The 21,064-nt window shown below is 47.8% G+C and overlaps 1 protein-coding gene across 1 annotated transcript in view; it reads right to left on the bottom strand.

Annotated features, from left to right (window-relative positions):
• Positions 1-3,021: 3,021 nt before the first annotated feature.
• The window catches only part of BAZ1B (bromodomain adjacent to zinc finger domain, 1B), a gene marked incomplete at its 5' end in the record, with an annotated part of 43,555 nt that continues 25,512 nt past the window's right edge, over positions 3,022-21,064 (bottom strand). The window contains 9 exons of the mRNA XM_010289581.1: positions 3,022-3,605; positions 4,210-4,313; positions 6,021-6,172; positions 8,569-8,687; positions 10,526-10,673; positions 12,266-12,413; positions 16,514-16,699; positions 18,153-18,330; positions 18,756-18,854. Of these exons, the coding sequence (XP_010287883.1) occupies positions 3,239-3,605; positions 4,210-4,313; positions 6,021-6,172; positions 8,569-8,687; positions 10,526-10,673; positions 12,266-12,413; positions 16,514-16,699; positions 18,153-18,330; positions 18,756-18,854 (1,501 nt within the window). The remainder of the gene's footprint in view (positions 3,606-4,209; positions 4,314-6,020; positions 6,173-8,568; positions 8,688-10,525; positions 10,674-12,265; positions 12,414-16,513; positions 16,700-18,152; positions 18,331-18,755; positions 18,855-21,064) is intronic.

Raw genomic sequence — 21,064 nt, 5'->3', positions numbered from 1 at the left:
CGGGCCAGCCCCCGTGAGACAGCGTGTGCAGGCGGGCCAGTGCCCGTCCCCCAGCCCACGGCTGCCCGCCAGCCCCGCACGCTCGCCTGCCAGGCGTGGGGACAGCTATTTATAGCCCCTGCACAGGACACTAATGCCATGCAGGGGCTGCTATAAAAAGCAAGTCTCTGAAAAGGTCTCACAGCAGATGCTGATGTGAGGTCTCCACGCTGAGGCCTGGAAACATCCCAGTTGAGTCACGCTCTGATTCACCCAGGTCCTGTTGCATGGCCAGCAAGGCAAACCACCTCTTGTGGAGAGGGGATGAGGCTTCTCTGGGGAAAGCAGCATCCGTCCATTGCCATGCACCTTCAAGCCCTCACACCCTTCTGCCCAGCAGAGGCAGATCTTGCTGAAGCGCTCCCAGCTCAGCTCCTGAGCCACGAAGATGATGAAGACACCCAGGAAACCGTCACTCTCCTGGCAGTGCAGCACTAGCAGAAATACAGGCAAAACTTTAGCCAACACATTTGTTTTGCAGCCTACGGGTGGTACATCGGCACTGGTTCATCACCTCCCCAGCCCATGCTGCCTTTGAAGCTTGCTACGTCAGAGAGCCCAGCCTGTCCCCGCTAGGCTGCTAGAGACCAGGGTGGTGGGCTGGGAGTCGTGCTTTCAGAGACACACCAGGAACGGCCTCGCTGAGCTCCAAGGTGCAGCCAGCAAGGGAAAAAACACATCAACAAAACAAGGGAAGCAGTTTTGATGGCCAGCCAGGCAACACAAGGGGTGAAAGAGTAGAAACATTTCAGCTTCCCCATCACCCCCTTGTATTCCCTTCAGAAGAGCTACCAAGTGCCACCCTGCACGCTGGGGCAGGAGGACAAGCGTCACACTGGCAGCCCGCAGGAGACAAGGGACCAAAGGGGGTGGCCAGCCCGAGGACTGCTCCCACATCCCGGGGACCTCCCCCTGTCCAGGGGCAGGACGAGCACAACCCTGTCATCGTCCCTGGCGAGGATGATAAGCAAGGTCAGCTCAGGGCACACACGTCCATGCCAGCACGTTACCTCCTGCCCAGCACAGCCAAGGACAGGCGGTGTGCGACGGCAGCCCTGCCGCAGAGGGCATGGCACAACCTGGCTGAGACACCGGGAGCCAAGGCACAGCCCCAGGGATGGTATAACCGAGCCTGAGCAGGAGGCCTAGAAGACAGTTCCTCACAGTTGTAAGCTGACCTGACCCAGACTTGCTGTTCCCTTGATCCCTGGCTCTGCAGCTCCATTCTCCTTCCGGAAGACAGCGATATCGTGTCTGATGGGGGCTCTGGGGAAGGCAGAGGCGAGATGTCCCAGACAGTCCCACATGAACACAGGGCGCCTGCAAAGGACTTGCTGCAAGCCAGTTTTACAAACACAAGTACATAATGTTTATTTTTAAGTTTCCAATTTATTACAAGTACAACCCTTAGCAGAAACCCCCTCCCACCCAAATGACAATTTATTTTTAAAAAACGTACAGTTCCAAAGGTTTCACCATGTAGGACCTGCAGAAAATGTTCTCTATGGACATGACAAAACAAAGCCTCTGAAGGGGACGTGCGAAATACAAATGTCAGTGCTATTCTGTGGGGCAGGGAGCTGAGGCTGGGGAGAGGGGAAGAGGGGAAGAGGGAAGTGGCTGGAAACCTGCCTAGTCTCTGCAGCCATCAACAGTCCAGAACTGAAACAAATATCTGTTAAAAAAAACTCCAAACCTAAAAAGTTCACAAAACTAGGCCACAATTTTTAATCGATGATTCTTTTCTTCTTAAACCACAGGAGCTGCAACAGCTGCTTTTGCTTTTCTGTTACAAAACCAGTATAGAGCAGCCCTGTGGCTGGTTTGTTCCAAATTGAAGACTTCTATAATAAAAAGTTCAAGCCCTGGTTGTATGATCAAAACCTGTCATGATGGAGAGGGAGAGGTGATGAAAAAAACACAAACTTAGAAGAAAGTCAGTATCTCGGGCGGCAGGACCACTGCTGGGGTTGCAGCAGAGGAGCCTCCCAGCAAGATGGGGCTGGTTGGCCTGTGTGGGACGGTCCTCACCGTGCTGGGGGAATGTGAGGGACGGGAGCTAGGGAAGGTATTACTGCAAAACATGGTGAGAGCGTGGCTAGAGAGGGACTGGGAGATCCCCCGCCAACAAGTCGCCCAGTGTAACTCCAGCTACTGGTATGCAAATGAGCTTTAAGAGAGGGGGAAATATAAAGCAAACACAATTTCATATAAACTGTACATGTGCCAAAGCAAGACACAACAGTATCTTACAGGTGTTCTTTGTACAAGATGACAGCTAGAAACAAGCCACTTTTAACTAGAAAATTAATTTAAAAAGTTACACATAACATGTTTCTGCTGCTCCCCTTGCCCTGGAGCTCCCTACAGGGTGTGCAGAAAACCACGCTCCCCAGTATGCTTCTGGCACTCGGTTCATCCAAAGGGCTACATGATTGTGTGCTGGTCAAGGTGAGCAGGGAAGCCAACTGCCTCCTCTCTGCCGTGTACATGTGAAGAGCTGAGCTCAGAAGAATGCCCTTCGGAGCACAATCTCCAGAGATCGCTCCTCGAGAAGAGAAAGAGGGGAAAAGCAAGAGCACCTCGAAGCCAATTGCATTAGGATGCTGGTGAAAGCCGTATCTCCATAAATGTAAGTGCTTGCTTGCCCTATGCAGCCCTTCATTGGGGGCTCAGAATTAACACCATATAAATATATACATACAAGAACTAGCCGCCCATTGGCCTGATCGCACCCAGTCCTTCCGTGAAGCAATATGATCCCTCCCTGCACCAGCTCAAGGCTGGTTTCACATCACAGGCAGCAGACGGCAGAGGTCCCTCCGCACTCCGGCCCTGGCTGCTCACGGAGGGGAGGAAGCGGCTCATCCCAAGGAAGCCGACAGCGCCTGAGCTGGAGTAGGCTTCGTGCTCCCCTGCCCAGCCCTTGCCCTCCCACCTTCCCCCTCCTAGCAGGACAGGCTCATTAAGAGCGTTGTGGATTTTGCAGGAAGCAGTAAGTCATCTCCGCTCACTCAGTGGATGACCAAATACTTGAGGAAATTGCAGAAAAATTAAAACTAGGACGGGCCAAAGGGAAGGCTGGATTAAAACAGACATGCCTGCTGCTTCCCAACTCCCTCCAGACAACCCATCCTGCTGCCCAGCAGCACCAGAAGGCCTGCTCCAGCTCTGGCTCTCCCTCTAGACTCCCCATCCCTCATTTCTTCCTTTTCCGCCCCTGGGAATGTTCAAGGGGCTCTGACTCACTGTCCCCTTCCTGCTCCTCCAGTCCCTGGCATCTGGCAGAGAGCTTCTTGTGTTTCCTGCGTGCATATGTGTGGCCAGGCAGGTGTTTGTGCACCATGTCAATCAAACACTGTTCCGTCTTCTCCAGGCAGGACAGTACATGACTCCTGCTCTCGTTGTAGCACTCGGCGTTGGAGAACACCTGCTTCATGTCAGACAGGAACTCCTGCACTGAGCGGTAACTGCCACAAGAGCACTTGCTCTGCATAGTCTGGAAGTCCATAGGGTTGCTGATGACCTCAAAGTAATCTTCAGCTTCCTCCGTGGTCACTGGCTCCCTGCCGAACGAAGAGCCACAAAGATAGGGGGAAAATGATGGCCCCGGCCGCACGCAGTGCAGAGCTGTAGAGGAGCGAGAATCAACCGCACCCCCCTTGCTCGAGCAGCAGCCCTCACCTGCACCCCCCCAGTGCCATAACAAACCAAAGCAGCACCTTGACAGTGCTACAGATGTGTCAGCCCCACGGTGGCCACAGCACGATGGACAGCAGCTTGTCCTTCTGCCCAGAGAGCTGGTCCAGGCATGGGGACTGGCAGGTGGCAGAGCCACCTTCTCTGTCACAATGCCTACAGAGCACCCTGAAAATCCTGGGGGCTGCAGAAAGCACCCACCCCAGCCTCCCCTCTTCAGCCCACAGCCTACCACCCTCTGTTACACCACCTCAGAAGGGCCCCACATCATCAGTCCAGCAGAGGACTGAGAGAGCATGGTGGTTTCTTCTGGAGCAGCTTCACTCCCTTTCTTCCCATCTGTAACTGGCTTTTGAAACCCTGGTCTCGCAGCCAGCAAGTGGATCCGGCAAGACTGCAGCGTTGCCAACCCACTCCTACACACTGCCTGCAGACAGTCCTGCGCCCGTGGAGGAGGCCACCTGCCCTCACCTGAAGGGCCAGCTAAAGCGGTACTTGATCAGCTTGCTGAGGATCTCCTCACACTTCTGCAACTCGAGGTTTTGGCGACGTGCCGTCTTCCTTGTTTGAAGGACCTGCCCACACAAAGGATGCTGTTAAAAGGAGGGGAACCACTGCAGGCCATAGTGTTCAGCAAACGGTTTTGAGGACAAAGCAGCTGGTTCTTAGCAGAGCTTTTCAATTTTCTCGCTTACGAGCTAGCGTCTCAAGAGGTGGGGATATGTAGTACTGCTGCAGAAACAAAGTTCAAGTCTTTCGAATGCAGCCATCTTCCACAATAATCAAGAGGCAAACTGCTCTGCTGCGGGACCTTTGATGGTAACAGCCAAGACATGCAGTGGCAGCTTGAGTTACAGAACAGGAGCCCCATCCAGAAGCTCTGATGGGAATAGCTCACGAGCAGCCTGTCTTTCCTCCAGGGGCAGCAAGCTTTTTCAAGATAGGTTCGAAGACAGCATGGTCAAAACAAGCAGCCAAAGAATAAGTGACAGCAAATGGAGTGTAAATTCCCTCTCCCTGCCTTCTCCGAGCCTCTGGCAGACAGCATGCGAGAGGTAGAGGGAGAAAGCACTTGTGCTGCTGTACCGACACTGCAGAGCCGACCATGCCATTTCAAATACCAAAGAGCAGCTGATGCCTCCAGCACTGCTGTCCTGTACACAGGCTGAACACAAGGTCAGCCATTTGCCCAGGGATCTGCAGCAGGTCAGCCACCAGCACAGGAACATCCCCTCAGCTCTGAGCACACAGCTCACAAGGCATCGCTGCTTAGGTATGTCAGATGATGGGAAGGCTCCACAACACAGGGCACCATTCCTGAGACATCTTCGGTCTCTTCCCAGGACAATTAAGTGAAAGAGTCCCAGCACAGCGGTCTTTCCCCAAGTCAGTGTTTTGTCAGAGATCCTGACCCAGCTGTTCCTGTAAGATTTTCTCCACTTGAGTCTCCCTGTGAGCTGGCTATGGCAGCCCATACTGGGCTTGCTGGCTTGGTTGCCCTCCAATCTGTAACACAGACCAGCTAAAAGGACGCTGCAGATCCACTAGCTAGCCCACCCACGCAAGAAGCACAAGAAGCAGTGAGCCCAAAGACCATTATCAAGACTGCTCAGGAAGAGTGACAGGATACACCAGCACTACTAGTGCTGGTCAGTGGACAGATGGCAGACCTAGCAGACGGTCATGACATGGCCCACGGGGCTAGAGTATCCTGGTGTATCCCCTGTGGTGTGTCCCTCCACCAGGACAAACAGCACAGCACGCTGCAGCTCCACCCCACCTCGCATGCACGCACACACAAAATGCTCTGTTCGGGAGCATAAGGTTTTATTCTTTAAATGTCAAGTGAAACCTAAACCAGCCAAATTATGTCCTGGAGACTGGGGAGTGACTATAGGGACAACAACTGTCAGAAAACGGCCAAGGCTGGGGAGCAAGGGTCCAACATTGCTGGCATTCTCTGACCATCCAGGACCCCCTCAGTACCCCCACCTCTCTGCAGAGACATATGGACACTATTTAAAACCCTTTAACAAGCTGCAGGCTGCCTGCTACTCAAGGGGGACAATGTGTGAAAGCGGCTGGGGAAAGATGCCTGGCATATCTGTGCTCCGTTTGTACCAGGCCCTTAAGGATATGCCTCCTTTGTTAACCCGCCCCCAGCCCAGCCGGGTTTCACAATACGATTCAGGGTATGTCTTTGGGAAGGGGAGGAAGCTTGACACCTGTTTCATTTATAACTCACGATGTGAGCAGCCTCCGGGGAGCAGTTTGGCTCTTACCAGCTCATCAATGTCTGCGCCGTTGACAGGTGCAGCCCGCTGCCGGGGTCCCCGGGCAGGGTGCAGCGACTGCTTTTTCCTTTGGTGCCTTCCCTGCCTCGAGGAGTACATGGCTGTGCTCTGCTTGCCCCGGGGTGCCTTTCTGGGTCTCACTGAAACATATAAGCCATGGGCTTAGAGGAATGGGTTAACCTGGAAGCAGAGATCATAAGCCATTTGCCCAGCCGTACACACCAGGCAGACACTCACAGCACAGAGGAGCTAGCGAACCCACAGAGGACTGCAGCGAGCCAGCTTCTTGTCAGCCTGTCCTCACACAGCACATGCTCATGTCAGCTGTGCTCTTGATACCCTCTCCAGATGAGATACATGGCTAAATTGCCTCCTGTCCAAAAAGTGGCCATTGCGGTCTGGCAACAGCCTTCTGCTAAAGGGTGGTCACACACACCAGCCAACAGCACCCACAGACCCTCAAGCTCTGAGGGAGACCTGGGAGCTTCCAGCCTCTCTGCTGCAGGTCAGGCTTGCCCAGGGCTGTAATAGCAAGCCCCTCTGCCTGCAGAACCAAGTGCTGAGACCCTGATGCATCGAGGCTAGAGGGAAGGCAGAGGAAGCACAGGCAGTCGTCTCAAATGTATCTGTGACATCCTTTCTGAAAGCACCAGGAGCAGAAACTTGAAGTTTCCCCGGTTTCCTGCTGCCCCCTTGCTCCTCACTGGTTTAGGGGTGGGTGCTTTTCCAAGCATTTACAAGTGGCCCACACAGTGGGATAAGCCAGTTGCTAAGCCCCCCTGAAAAGTGAACTGTGTGCAGGGAGAGTGTCAAGTTACTGCAGCCGGGAGCTGCTCCATGTGCTGCAAGTGGGAAACAATGAGATTTTATTCCCCAAGACCAGGGCTGCTGCACTGTACCCCACAGAAGGGCACTTGCCCGTTTGTTAAGCCTGCCTGTCAGAGCTTCACACTGATGGAAATGCAAGCGTGCTGACGCACTCCCTTGTCTTAAGTTTCTCCCATGACCCCTCTGTATCAGGAGAACGTGTTAGTCTTCTTCCCCAGCCAAGCTCCTTCCACCTGGTCACAACTGCTTGAGCAAGCTGTATCCAGCACACTGTACACTTCATCTGCGTCCTCTAATCCAGCCCTGTCCAATAAATCATCTCGCCGGGCCCCCCGCATGAGAAGCGTGTGTCAGGGCAGTGGGACGTCTGCCTGCTGTTGCTCTGCTTGTGTGTCAAGTGTGCCGCATGTGTTAAATGTCTGACAATCCAACATTTTATATCCCTCAGGATAAACGCCACAAGGATTAATAGGACTTCTCTATTAAAACAAAAGTTTTCCACAGTGACCTTTCCATGTTAATGCTCTTTAAAACCAGGGGTTGCATTTAGCACTTTATTTTTAGTGACTGTAACCCTCTTTTGCTATTGTTTGGAAACCTTGGCTCAGCTCCTGACTTGGCCATGCAACATAGGCTGAACACTCTCCAAGTGTGGACATGGATACACCACAGAACAACAAGCAGTGTCCATAGCCAGGGTATCAGTGAACATCCCTGAAACCAGAATAAAGCAGAGGAATCGAGACTGACAGATTTGGATGTAAACCCTTGAAAGAACATGGGATAATCCTTTGGGTCCTAGTCTCCAGATTCCACCATCTGCCCTGGTTAAGACACTCTGAAGTTAATTTTATGTAAGTCAAGGGCATTTTGACAGAAAGCGAATGCTGGCAGCGTGCCATTCCAACATTGATCTTTTCAGTGCATCAAGTTGCCCAGATGAGACAGAGTCAAATTTCCCTAAAAACAAAGTGGATACACATACTAAAAAGTGGTTAAGTGGACAAGCAGTCATTGAGGAGTCTAGGAAATGCTATTTTATTCCACTCAGCTGCACAGGAATGAGCTAAGTATGCATCCCAAGTAGTCTCAGTATGCAACCAAAGGGTGCTGGCAGTCCAAGCCACACTACACCTCTAATACTGTGCCTTCCCACAGGAATGGGCAAAGGAAGTGCTAGTCCTACTATTTGAAAATGCCTACTTGCCAAATCACTAGAAATCCTGCATTTATGAGCTGGTGGGAAGGGAAAAAGTGAGGACGGGCGTTGTGGTTAAAGCTCCGTAAGCATCTACTAACAGCACCCAGCTTACCAACAAACTCTGTAGGCACAGAGACTGCCAATACCAGTAACTGATAATGCTGCTGCCTCACCCTGCCCTGCTGCAGCCTCTGCTGTCCGCCTCGCAGCGTTCTTAATGGTCTCAGCAGTGTTCCCAGGGCAGTGACTGGGTTGCGAGCGAGAGCTCACTGCAGTTTCGATCTCTGCTAGCGCTGACCCTATCACAAAGGGACGAGAGCTCACTCCTGCTCCCCAGGTAACATACAGCACCACCACAGCCTTCCCCTGTGACATCTCCCAATGTTTCCAAGTAAGAAGCCGTACTGTGTGAAGAAAAGCACAAGCCCCAAAAGGGATCAAACCTTTGGACACTGAAGGCAGAGTCTTACTATTTTCTATTACTTTCCTCCATGGTTAAAGCCTTACATTTCAGTCCAGCAACTTCATAATCTTCTTCCTCCTCTTCTTCCTCCTCAGCATCTGGTTCATCAGAACCTTCCTCACCTTCTTCCCCTTCATCTTCAGCAGAATCCTCTGCATAGTTCCTAGAGTAAGTCAGGTAAACATATTTGTTGTACCAGAGCCTGGGCATCAGAGGCCCTGGGCCCTGTGTACTGTTCACAGGTAGAGACTTGTTGACCACCTCAACGTAAAATAAACACCCAGTCTCAGACTGAAGCAGTCTGCTATATTTCAGAGTATCAAGTTGTACCTACAGCTAAAAGGGCGCTTCCCTGGCTATCGTCTGAACATCTGGGCTGAAAATCTCCAACAGCAGAATCTGTCTATTTTTTTTGCCGTTCTAGGCACCTTAACCACGTGATAACGTATTTTAAGACTGTGATTGCTGTGCAATTACTTTTCCCTGAGAGGACATGCTGCTTGTTTCACCCAGGTCTGCAGGCCTGGCCTAAGTAGTTTCAAAAGGGGGCCTTTTTTGTTTCTGCTGGAATATTTTCCTATTATCTCCTTCCACTGTCATGCCACTTGCATGTGCATTATAGGAAAAAGACTTCATTTAGTATTGTTCATAACTAAGCTCGTACTTATGAGTGAGCAGAGCATCAGGCTCCTTATGTGCTGATGCCAGAAGCCACAGCGACTCCCTGCCCAGGACAGTTGCGACTTCTTGCTTGTATCTGTTAAAGTATTCAAACTATTACAAAAACAGGAAAACGAAACAGCACGCATAGGCAAAAGAGGACAAAGGCAAAGCTATTGTGGGAGTCTCAATCCTCTGGAGAAAGAGAATCTTGAGCAGTAAAAGGAATAAAAATAAGCTCCCACAGTATAGGGGGGACAAAATTGCTCCCAGGCTGACATTTTTTTCCTGCCTCAGCTAGGAAGACAAGAGCAGAAAGCAGATAACAAGACAGGTGTTACCCCACCTGATGGCTCTCGTCCAGGAGCCAAGCAGCTTGCAGGTGACTCTGCCACATCAAAGTAACCATGATCTCAGGCTAGAACAGCTGCATTGAAGCCCTGTCATTTTTGGACAAGCCTGATGAACTCTTAAATGGTGCCCAGGGAGTAAGTAATACTCTTAAGGCCATACACCACCTGCGTGTTACAAGCTAGTACACCTCTTATTGTGCTGCTGCCCTGGAGGGGAGGATCTGTTTGTCCACTGCTTGTGCTTCAGATGCCAGTTGATAGCCTGACCTTGCTGACAGGCAGGTAGATGCAGCACAGTCACAATCAGCAGAGGACATACATTGTAAACAGAGAAATATATCTCACATACATTTAACTTTAAGCTTGCAATTCCAAAACCAGTTCAACCCCTTGCTGTCAGGAGGTAAGTACTGATTTCTGCTGCATAGAACAACTTTGATTCTTCCTCAAATCATGTTCCCTCGGTAGCCCAGTGAGGACTCCTGCCTTGTTAAGGTTTATCAGGTCCAGAAAACCATCAGAGTGGCATTTTGTAGCCTGATTTTTAGTAGCACAGTAGGGGCTGAGCTGCAGCCTGGAGTAACGTCTGCTCTAACTTGACACAAACACAACAGTAACAGCCCAGTGGACTACAGAGCTGCAGTGCTATCAACTACACTCCCATGAAAAGCAATCCAACTAGCTGCACAATCAAAGAAAATAATAGCCTTTAGCATATCCAATTCTGGTTGATATTTTGTGCATGTTTTCACTGCCACATGTAAGTTATTTATTAAAACTCCTGAAGTTGTCATGGGTCAGTACAACACAGGTGTGCTAAAGTTACAGCCTGAAAAAATTGCTTTTCTAGTGTGCTAGTGCAATTGAGTTAACTAGGTAATTCCAAACCTTTTAAAGGCCCTCTGTTTCGGGCAGTTTTGGTCATCTTGTGAACGCATGGCTAGAACTGTGCATCAGTGGCAACGCAAAGGAAAGGAAGGTCACTCACCTGCCCCGTGAGTTGCGCCTGGCAGTGGAAGGCTGACACGCTGGGCATTGCCATTCACCATCTGGTATCTCATAGAGCGCCGGTCTCAGACAAAACAGGTGGAAGGCTTTGTTACACTCGTCACACAGGATCAGCTTGTCATCCTCACCTAGGAGAGTGCAACTTGCTTGTAAATGAGTGCCACAGCCTCACTCTACCCGAGAAGCAGAAGCTGCTGCAGCACTGGAGGTCAGGACAAAACAAGAGAAAGATGCAAAGTATCCTCTGACAGCAGGGACCCTTCCTTCTTTGGTCCACCACTGCAGTGGAAACCAGCAGCATTTAAAAACAAGCAAAACAATGCAAAGTCCCTTGCCCTGCAAAGATTTCATTTGAGGCAAAGGTAGAAACCTGCCAGATAGGTTCCACCCAGGCTAAATCTCAATGGAAAGAGAAGTTTGCTACAGTGATGCCCAAAAGCCTAGCAAGAAGCTATGAATGCAGCTATTCTTATTGTAGCTTCAACCCGGTCAACCTGCACAGCATCTTCTTTCTACTTAAGGTAGCAAGCCCACCAAGAAAACCAGTATGCAGCAGAACTGGTCTCTCTGTGCTTCTCACTGATGCAGGGAAACAGGGAGACAGTCCTGAGCCAGCTATTTCACTTACTGAAAAGGAAAAAAACACAAGTGCAGAGAGCCTGCCATCTCTTTCTCCAACATTCCGGTTCCTAAATTCTGTGTAACTATAATCTGTAATAGTTTCAGGTGAGCATCCTCTTACATCTCGCTAGAATACCCTCTCAACAGGAGAGCAGACAGTTTTTGCATTGGTTTGGAATATCCCTGAGGTTCCACAGTGAAGGAGGATGTTGCACCAATTCAGCCCTTATTTCTTTGAAGAGGTGGATGGCATAGCCTTCTGGTAAACAAAAGTGGCCCAGCATTCCTCCAGAGGTCTGTCTGTCCTCATTTCCCACTAGTGTTTCAGCAAATGGAAAGTGAGACAAAAAGCACATGATGAGGCAGAATGCACTACCAAGCTCTCTCCTACAGGCTTGCTTGCAAAAGGAGAGGTTGTGGCAGAACAAATACTAGCACTCCGTCACTGGTGATACCCCTTCTACTTCCCTCTCCACCTTCAAGACTCTAAAGCCTTTCATCCTATAGTGCATACAGAGAAGGTGGCCCCTTGTCTCCTTTTTGGTTATTTTCCCAGCCTTATCAGAGCAGCAGCCAAAGGCATACAGCTTAGTTTCTCTGCTCTTACACAAGAGACAAAGAGTTTGCTTCTTTCAGCTCATCAAGCAGTTCCACTCCAGCCTCAAAGCAGCATCACCCCACCTCTCTCTCCCACTCGGCTACAAAGGATAATGACCTTCCCAACCTCTCCTTGTTCATTCCTTCTGTGAAAGATGGGATTAACTGACAAGGCTCAGAGACCCAAAGACCATTCCAACTCAAAAATGAAACCAGGGAACGGACAGTGGCACATCTTCCCAGAAGGATTTGTAGATGACTTGTGTCCAAGTACTCTACATATCCAGGGGATAGCAGCTCTCCAATGTTCTGCAAGACTGTGGACTGGTTTCGTAAGAATGGTTTATTGGATTCAGGGTCAAATGCTGCTGTGAGATCAATGCTTCTAACTAAACCCTGACCTTCAAAACTCAAAATACAGCCAAAGACAGAGTGACAGACTACAAGGGCATGTTGCCTAAGCAGGGCATGGAGAGGTGACAGCGTCTGACTGTTACGTTACCTTTCTTGCGACACACTTTGCATCTGGCATTCTCTGCCGACATATCCCACTTGATACAGGCATCCAACATCCCGAGCAGCACATGCATACGGGAGAAGGTCTGGGCCTCACGGATTGCTGTCTTCCACTTCTCCATGGCTGAAGCAACCTGCAGACAGACCTAACAACTTACAACGAAGCACACAGACACAGCTTGCTACAGTCTGAAGATGTTTTTATATCCTTTAGCTGGGGTCCTTAATAACCAAAACTCAACTCTATTTCTTTCCTTCTATATAGCCTCAGCAGTCCTATTTGCGGTTTATCCATAACCAGCCTCACTGGATCAGACCGTTTGTTCATAACAGTAGAGCCCTTTTGCATTTCGTGGCCAGGCTGAAACAACCTATGTGAACTCCACTAAATTCTTGCTCTGAAAGTCTAACCCAAATAATCATCAGGCTAAGAAAATAAAAGGCAGAAATCTAGCACTGTAAAACGTGCGATGAAAGTTAGGAGGCAGCTGGCAGCACCACTTGAGCGTGGTGGATCAGAGCAGCCTGTGCTGCCCTCCAGTGGGTACTGCAGACACTCAGGAGCATCAGCAGGACCCACCACACGCTTGGTCCTCCTGGTCCCCCGAGCTGCTCAGCTGGGAAAGGGGACCACCATGACATCAGCTACAATCAGATTTGACAGGCAAAGTATTTGGAGCCCCAAATATGAAACCAGCTGCTTTCCTGAGACAAGATGACCTCAGCGCATGTGAAATCCCAGAATTAGCTGCAAGTGAGGATGAAAGCATTAAACCCGAGATTTGCACCAAGGCAACTGCTGGAGTCTGCACATAGCGAGCCACATGCGAAATCTCAAACTCAGCTCTGGAGGTTTAGAAACAACGTTGCGGTAAATCGGAAATGCACCAGAACAGAGAAATAATCCAGAGCCCCTGCATGTTCAACTCCAATGTTAATCCTTTGCTTTACAACAATGAGGTGATGGCCTAGACATGACAGGGACATAATAGGACTCAAGTTCATGTTCTTCTACCCCAGGAGAATGAAAAAAACAAACAGTGAAGTGTCAGATGGGAAAACCTAAACTCTGCAGCTGACAGCAATTTGGGAGCCAAACAAAACCCAGGATTTTTGCAGAGTTGCACATTCTCCTCCCACTGAATTTGAGGAAGCACAGCATATATTAGATGCTTGGAAAAACACACGATCTGTTCTAAAATGCCAACATCCTTGCTGCCATTCCTAGCGTGGAACCTGGAGCCCAAGACATTCTAGACAAACGGAAACCTGCACAGCCTACTGTGGCAGATCACACAGCACTGTGCTATTTCTTTGCAGAACATTGTTGAGGTGCTTCACATACTGTGTAATTGATTTTCCAAGTAACTGTTCCATGGGTTTTGCTGTTAATATACTGGGTAACTGCCGGGCCAAGATAAATCTGCAAAAGCTGTTGGCAAGTTTTGCTTAGATTTTTCTCCCCAAGACTGTGGAATTTAACAGATTTTTAGCCTTGCTTCCCAAGCATCATGAGACTATGGCATTTTAGCAGTACCATTACCAAGGGAGTTCAGACTGCCAACTAGGCAAAACAGGAAAGACGTTACTTAAATACCCTCCTGACTGGAGAGGAGCAATCCATTAGGGAAAACAAAAAACCCCCACAAAAATACTAGAGGAGAAATCCTCAGTCACATTTCAACTTCAGAGTGACAAAAAATGCCTGCTTTGGTGAAGGTGGACAAACCTCCAACTAGGAAGGCTCTCACCTGGTATCCTAAGGGGACAGAAATCCCTCTGAACAGCTGAAACTGTAACTGCTTGGTTGTGAATCTGCTCTTTGAGGTACTGTCTGCAGGTGAAGACTGACTTAGCCTTTTCCCTGGCAAACACCGCCGACAGCAAGCAGCGGAGGCGGATAACCTACCCGTGCTCCTCACTGTGCTCAGGCAATTGTGCTGCAATGTCACACTGCAAAGAGGTCACATATTCCCAGTCCTATTCTGGGATAGTCCAGAGTGCTACTGCCAATGAAATGGGAACATTTGCATAAACACAGGGGCACAAGACCGACTATCAGAAACAGCCATAAGCGAGGTCTACATTGCAATCTTTTGCCACTCAGCGTGATCTCTAGCTATATAGCTGAGCCAGCAGGAACCCTTAGTATAGACAATTATGTCAGCAAATGGGTGCCTATTAAGCCATAACTTGTTTCTCACAGGAAAAATGAGACATAACCATACCGCAGGACTGCAATTTTGCTCGTATAGTCTGTAAGTACATTAAGTATGTTTTTCCAGTACAGCTATGCTGTATTTTACCTGGTACTCTCAGTGCAGTTCTGGCTCTAAAAGACTTCATAATTCTTGGCCTATGCAGGAGATTTGTCTCTAAAAGCCTAACAGTAAGCTGTGGATTTTTTTATTCGATAACTATATCTAAAATGTGGGCTGCTCTTTCAAGGTCATCTATAAATGTTTTCTGCTTTAGCAATAAAGAAAGCTCATTCCAGATAAACTGAGGAAAAAAAAAAAAAGACGACCCAAATTAAACAACAAAACCAAAAACCCAACAATAAAGTTGAACATTGCTTGTATGACCATAAATGTCTAGAAAACTCTGAGCCAGATAAAGAAGGCACTGCATAAATAAATGTTCCAGAGACATCGGCACAACACAAAAGCCGGTGCCCCGGGCAGAGACCTGCATGACTACACACTCAGACAGGCAATACTGAAACCTGTGTACCTATAAGGCTGAGCTGTATAGCTAAGTATGCAGTCACTTTAGACAAATTATTCATGATCAAAATGGCTCAATTTTCAGGCAAATAAAAGCTTGGGTTTTAAATCCGATATAGCTTTAGCAATAGTACAGAGTGACCGGGGTTCAAATACAGAGCTCACGCTGCTGAATTACTACCCATTTAGATATTGTAGTAAATCTGATGTTACTCTTAAGGCATGCTCTACAGGTATAACCCTTATGGTTATAGCTGTAAGACACATGAGAGTAAGGCATGATACGGTGTTGCTGTAGATACAGGAAATGTGATGATCCAGGTCCTTTTTGTCCCAGACATAACAGATTTTACAGCTCTGTATTCTGCTGATAGCTTTTAGGATAAGGTAGCCTTTTATTCCCTTTGCACTAAAGACTGTAAGATGAAAAGTCAGCAAAGTTTAAATGCTTCAGGACAACTGAGGAATGTGAAAATTTCTAAGTGCCTATCCTGCTAACATGGCAATGCCACAGCATAGCAAAGACTTATGTTCAAACAAGGGTTCAGCATACACTGACAGGAGCTTTAAACAAAAAACACAAAAAACCCACACGTCAGCACCAGTCAAGCATCTAATATTTCTTTTTTAAGTTGGGAATTTCAAATGCTTCTATTGATCCAATTCTGATCTTGCTACTTCTGCTGAAGTCAGTGATCAGACAGGTCAGAGCACTTTGCAGGGGCCAGTGGGGAAAGTCTTGTCAAGGGTCACTAATGTCCCATTCAACTCAGTACATAGAAACTACCCACGAGTACTAGTATTCCTTTTAGGATGAAACACTGGTACAGCTCAACTGCCTGTAAGACCCTACCAAATCCTTCACAGCTCTTCTCCATCCCTTCTGAGCTTTGTCTTGGAATGCTATGCATTTACCCTCACAATACCACTTTTCTATCGTAGGCATATATGGCTTATTTGTCCAGATGTCCAGACAAACTGTGTGCAACTCACAGTTTGGCATCTTCTGTAGGTGTCTCCATGCATACGATGACTTGTGTCTCTTCTTGCGTAACACTGATATTTACCTGAACTTAACTCCCTTGCAGTCACCAAAAGCTCAACATGTCTCTCCTCCTCTTTACAGATCAAAAGCATTAAGCCACCATCAGTCCTCCCTGACAGATACAACTCCTATTAAGTTCTGTAAAAATGCTCCATAATATGCTTTTAATAAAGTACCCAACTTGTGTGAGGAACTGCATGAAGGAAGTAAAATATTTGACTTGACCCATTTCCTGTTCACAGAGAGAAAATTAACTGTAATTCCTCAGTATAATTTTCATTTTGCCAGTACCTTTACTCTTCAAAATAAACAGGGAACACCTGTCCCCATAAACAACAAACCCACTGCTCTCCAAACTTGGAACGGGGAGAAGCTGCTCAGGATTTAGTATCCAATGAAATGTATGTCTCTGCTCAAAGACTTACATTACAAGACCAAAACAGAGCCATGAAGTGAACAATACCTTAGCTTCTTCTGCCATTTTCTTGTCTTCATCTATCTCCTCAGCCTTGGCAATGTAGTCCTCTCCTTGATGTTTCCTTCTCTTCTGCTTGGGGGCCATGAAACCTTGCAGAAACTTCTTAACAACACCAGCTTGGAGTGCAATCACACACTCCCCAAAATCCTTCAAGCTCTCCAGTGAGTATACCTGTTATGAAGAGCATATGATTACATAACAGTTGGACATCACTCTCTGTGCTGTTTTAAGTGGGTTTGTCCTGCAAATGGATACATGTGATATTAATGCCCTGTTATCACCTACCATACATGGTTATGGAATCAGCATACTGCTATGGATTTGATGGGTAGACTGTTGGGTGGATGAGGAATTGGTTGAATGATCGCATCCATGACACAGCGGGATTGAACATACCCTCAGTGAGTTTGCAGATGACACCAAGCTGAGTGGTGCGGTTGACACACCTGAGGGACGGGATGCCATCCAGAGGCACCTGGACAAGCTCAAGGAATGGGGCCATGTGAACCTCATGAGGTTCAACAAGGCCAAGTGCAGGGTCCTGCACCTGGGTCAGGGCAACCCCTGGTATCAGTACAGGCTGGGGGATGAAGGGATGGAGAGCAGCCCTGCCAGGAAGGACTTGGGGGTCCTGGTGGATGAAAAGCTGGACATGAGCCAGCAATGTGCGCTTGTAGCCCAGAAGGCCAACCGTATCCTGGGCTGCACCCAAAGCAGCGCGGCCAGCAGGTTGAGGGAGGGGATTCTGCCCCGCTGCTCCGCTCTGGGGAGACCCCCCTGCAGTGCTGCGTCCAGCTCCAGAGCCCTCAGCACAGGAGAGACATGGACCTGTCAGAGAGGGTCCAGAGGAGGCCACAGAAAGGATCAGAAGGCTGGAACACCTCTCCTATGACAGCAGGCTGAGAGGAGTGCCATTCTTTGGTAGCAGGAGCATGCACTAGTCACAGGAGTGTGTACTCTACCCACACCAGGCAGATTTATCCCCTCCTAAAGACACGTGCACCAGTAATGCTCATGCGAGTTAGGCTGAACTAGTCAGAGCATTAAAAATTCATACTTTAGTTCACTGCACAGTAGCTTCCTTGTGCTGATACACCCATGAACAGAACATCCTTTTGGTCCTGGAACTGGGACACAATCATTACCCCAGGTCTAAAATGGTCTGAATTTATGAAAAAAAGAGTCCAAAATGGAAAACTGCTGTCTCAAGAAGATATGCTGGCTTTGACACAGAAGCTAAAAATCAGCTACAAAGAGTTCTGCTAATAAAAATCAGCTACGAAGAGTTCTGCTAATAAAAATCAGCTACAAAGAGTTCTGCTAAGAAAAATCAGCTACAAAGAGTTCTGCTAAGAAAAATCAGCTACAAAGAGTTCTGCTAACGCTCCATAAACAAGCCCACCACGTTTACAGCTGTGCAGGACACCTAGCTCCAAAACTATGACCCACCTACACCAAAAGGACCTCAATGCAGCAGCTGTGTAATCTTGAAATAATAGTTTAGAAAGAGAGAAAACTGATTTTCCTGATCCTCTTGTCTGAGGAGACCAAAGACTCAAGACCTTCCACAGAAAGTATCAGCTCACATTTGTCTTGCTCAGTACTACTTTGCCTGTTCACTCACTCTTGCTTCATATTCTGGTGTCACATCAACATATCCCAGCCCTCCTTTTTGCAGCCGAGTTGCAACCTCAATTAGATCACTTCGGAGATAGTTCAGCAGTTCCTGGTTGCCATCACAGGATTTGAGGCCCAGGTTCTGTTTCCGCGCCAAATGGATAGAATGCGTGATGTCCTGATACCTGGAAAAATCAAAACCAACCTTTGAATACATGCAGGCCAGTGCCTTGTGAGCTCTGCAGGCACTGGGGCAGCAACAATATCTAGCGTGATCTACATGCTCCACCAGTGCAGAACATTTTTTGAAAGATGCTTGAAAGCACATGGTAGCTCTGTCTCTGCGAGTGAAACAGCACTGCCTTTGTTTCCAGTTGCAAGGAGCAGTTTCAAGACTAACAGAACCTCTTCAATTTAGGGCATTACTTATCAAGAACCTGCAGTTACTCCCCAAGAAAAACAGCAGTTTCTCATCCTCAGTATCCTCCCCTCTTCGGCACAGGCACAATCAAAGCAAAGTGCAGAACGCTGCCCCAGGAATGAAAAGGCTTGCTGTGACGTGGATACACTTCGACTTTGAGCGGGCAGACAGAAAAAAGAGCAGGCTCACCTTTTCTCCAAACGCTCCTTTAACTGGCTCTCTCTTACTCCTTGAGGGTGCAGACAATCCAGCAGCTCATCCAAATCCTTCTGACTGTCACAGAGGAACCTGAAAGATATAACATGCACCAACATCAGCTAACGTATCTTTGTGGCAAGACAATTCCTTCTTCTAAACAGTTCACAAGTAGGCAGGGATGACAAGTAACCTATATTCCAACCCCACGGAGCAAGGTGAAACACTTCCAGTAATGCTGGCATAAGCATTCTGACTCAGATTGGCCTTGTTTCAAGGTCCCCAGTTGCAGCCAATTCCAGGGTAAGAAAAATAAAAACAAAATAAACACAGAACTGATTTATAGATTTTTCCCCATTAAGTTTATTAAAGCATTGGGATTTGAATTTAGTCATCTACCCCAGGGATTAGATTCCCTAAGTTACAGTCAGTTTAAGTAATCCAAATGCCATTTTAGATGCACTAGAAAAGATTAACATGCTATGCACTGCATAACATGACAATTTAATCATTCTTTCTGCAGAGCCTTCGACTTCTTTCATTAACCCAAGAAGTCCCCAGATTAACAAAGGGTATGTCCCAGCTTATACCACAATTGCTGATGATGTAGACTTGTGACTGTGAAGGCTATGGCTGCTGCAAGTGCGGAAGTCCTCCTTTCTAAGAAGCTCACATTAACTTGAAAGCTCAAATGCAGTATGTGAAAACCATATTCGTTAGCTTTAAACCTTTCTTCTGCTCAGAAAGTCCTTCAGGACAGCAATGGTAATCAGCAGTTGGCTGACTCTAAAAGGGGAAAACTTTTGCAGAGTTCTCTACACAAGGCATTCTCTCTGCAGTAGCAGAGTACAATCAAGTTTTAATGATGGGTTGTGGAATTAAACTAGCTTTAAGACAGCCTGAAATTCTGCTCTTTTCCTCTTCTTTTTTTTCAACTCTGTTCTAAGATGCCATGGAGCCTCCTCACCTAATGAGGGCGGGGATTCAGTGTGAGCTTCAGAGCTCACTTGCAGAAAATAAGACTAATTACAGATCTTCTAGAAGAGGATTGCTCCTTAGAAGAGGGAAGTGAGGGAATTGCAAAATCAACCTTATATGGAAACATCTGCAAAGGATCACTATGTGATCCTTACCAGCCACAGAGAAGACTCCAGATCTAATTTTTCTTCTTGGGTGCAAGCTCAGATGAGCCAAGCAACAACTAGAGAAAGATGCTGTTCTGGCTTGGAATAACAGTATCTGCAATGCTTATTTTTCTGGCAGAAATACTTACTAAGTATCATAGCTGAAAATATTTCAGAGTTCTAGTATGTTCATATTAGGGGAATGGCCTAACAATCTGCATCCAGTCAGTAAATTAATTACTCTATTATTCTTCCATTTTTAAGCTATCGATCCTGTGTTTCATTAGTTTCTTGCCAGTCACCTGCTCCAGTATACTCCAACCCTGTGGAGCATCCTCACTTTGCACACTGAGATCAAATCTTTTGGCCACCACTATCCACTGCATACCTTCCCTGCAAGAAGCAGCACAGAGCAGCTCCAAATATCTCTTGCCCACTAGAGTCTAGCAAAGGCACTTCAAAAGCAGTAGCGATTAAGGGCTGGTCATGGGATCCAACAGACATTCACACAAACCTGTAACATGTCTTTTTCCTACAGATGCCAGTTAGGGTGGCTGTCATTCCTACATTCCCTGGAAGAACGCGACTCAATTACAGACAGACTGTAAGGACTAACATTCCTAAGTCTGCTGGACTTCTGCTAAATAAAGAGAAATTTCTCTAGAATATTTGGTATCAAATTGCTTCCAAACCCTTGGGACAAATCTTGAGATTGGTCCTAAGCCATGTTTCAGGATGAAGGATCTGTCACAATACGGGAATGGCATAAACCAAGCTTCAAAAAACCAAACTATCGCTATCATAAACTTCATAAACCAAATATCTGCAGTTGCCCTGTAGATACCCAGCAGAGGACTATTTCTCAGGCATGCTGAAAAGGTTGCCTAGGTCATGACAAAACAACATCAGTCACTGCTGGTGATACACCATGGGATCCAGTTGGAAAAATATCTGAGAAAACCATGCCTGGGCTTTCTCAGCTTTCCCCCATGGCTGCACATCTATGGGGGGAATTCCTTGCACAGTTTTGTCTCACTGTAAAAATGAAAAGGCACTGGAAACAGCATATGGCGCTTGGATTCTCCAGTGTTACATGGTTTGGGGAAGGACAACACAGGCTGCTGGAGAAAGCAGGTATGATCCTTTTAAGAAAGCTCGGGTTAAGCACAACTTTGTTCC

The sequence above is a fragment of the Phaethon lepturus genome, unplaced genomic scaffold (assembly GCF_000687285.1).
Source record: "Phaethon lepturus isolate BGI_N335 unplaced genomic scaffold, ASM68728v1 scaffold32740, whole genome shotgun sequence".
Classification (NCBI taxonomy): domain Eukaryota; kingdom Metazoa; phylum Chordata; class Aves; order Phaethontiformes; family Phaethontidae; genus Phaethon; species Phaethon lepturus.
The sequence above is the reverse complement of the archived record's forward strand: the minus strand, read 5'-3'. Positions and strand labels throughout refer to the sequence as shown.